Source organism: Penaeus monodon, chromosome 21 (genome assembly GCF_015228065.2).
Source record: "Penaeus monodon isolate SGIC_2016 chromosome 21, NSTDA_Pmon_1, whole genome shotgun sequence".
NCBI classification, from domain to species: domain Eukaryota; kingdom Metazoa; phylum Arthropoda; class Malacostraca; order Decapoda; family Penaeidae; genus Penaeus; species Penaeus monodon.
In genome coordinates, this window is record NC_051406.1 from 9,459,187 (window position 1) to 9,459,410 (window position 224).

The 224-nt window shown below is 62.5% G+C and overlaps 1 protein-coding gene across 1 annotated transcript in view; it reads right to left on the reverse strand.

Annotated features, from left to right (window-relative positions):
- Positions 1-224, reverse strand: part of LOC119586189 (epidermal growth factor receptor-like) — an 8,309-nt gene that overhangs the window by 6,716 nt on the left and 1,369 nt on the right. The window contains exon 3 of the mRNA XM_037934891.1: positions 17-194. Within this exon, the coding sequence (XP_037790819.1) occupies positions 17-194 (178 nt within the window). The remainder of the gene's footprint in view (positions 1-16; positions 195-224) is intronic.

Genomic DNA, 224 nt, shown 5'->3' on the forward strand with positions numbered 1-224 from the left:
CATTATCCACGCTAACCTCCCAGCGCCGGCATCTCCAGCCTATCCACGTGGGCGTGAGCGACGAGGAGTCCAAAGCGTGGGCGTTGGGCGTTCTGCGTGGGCGGCGGAAGGAGCGACGTTCCTCGGATGAGAGTGAGGAAAGGAAGCCGTACGTTGTGGGCGGTCACGTGGTCGAGGAGGACATAGCCCGTTACCTGTTCGGGCGAAGGGGGAACGTCGAGTAA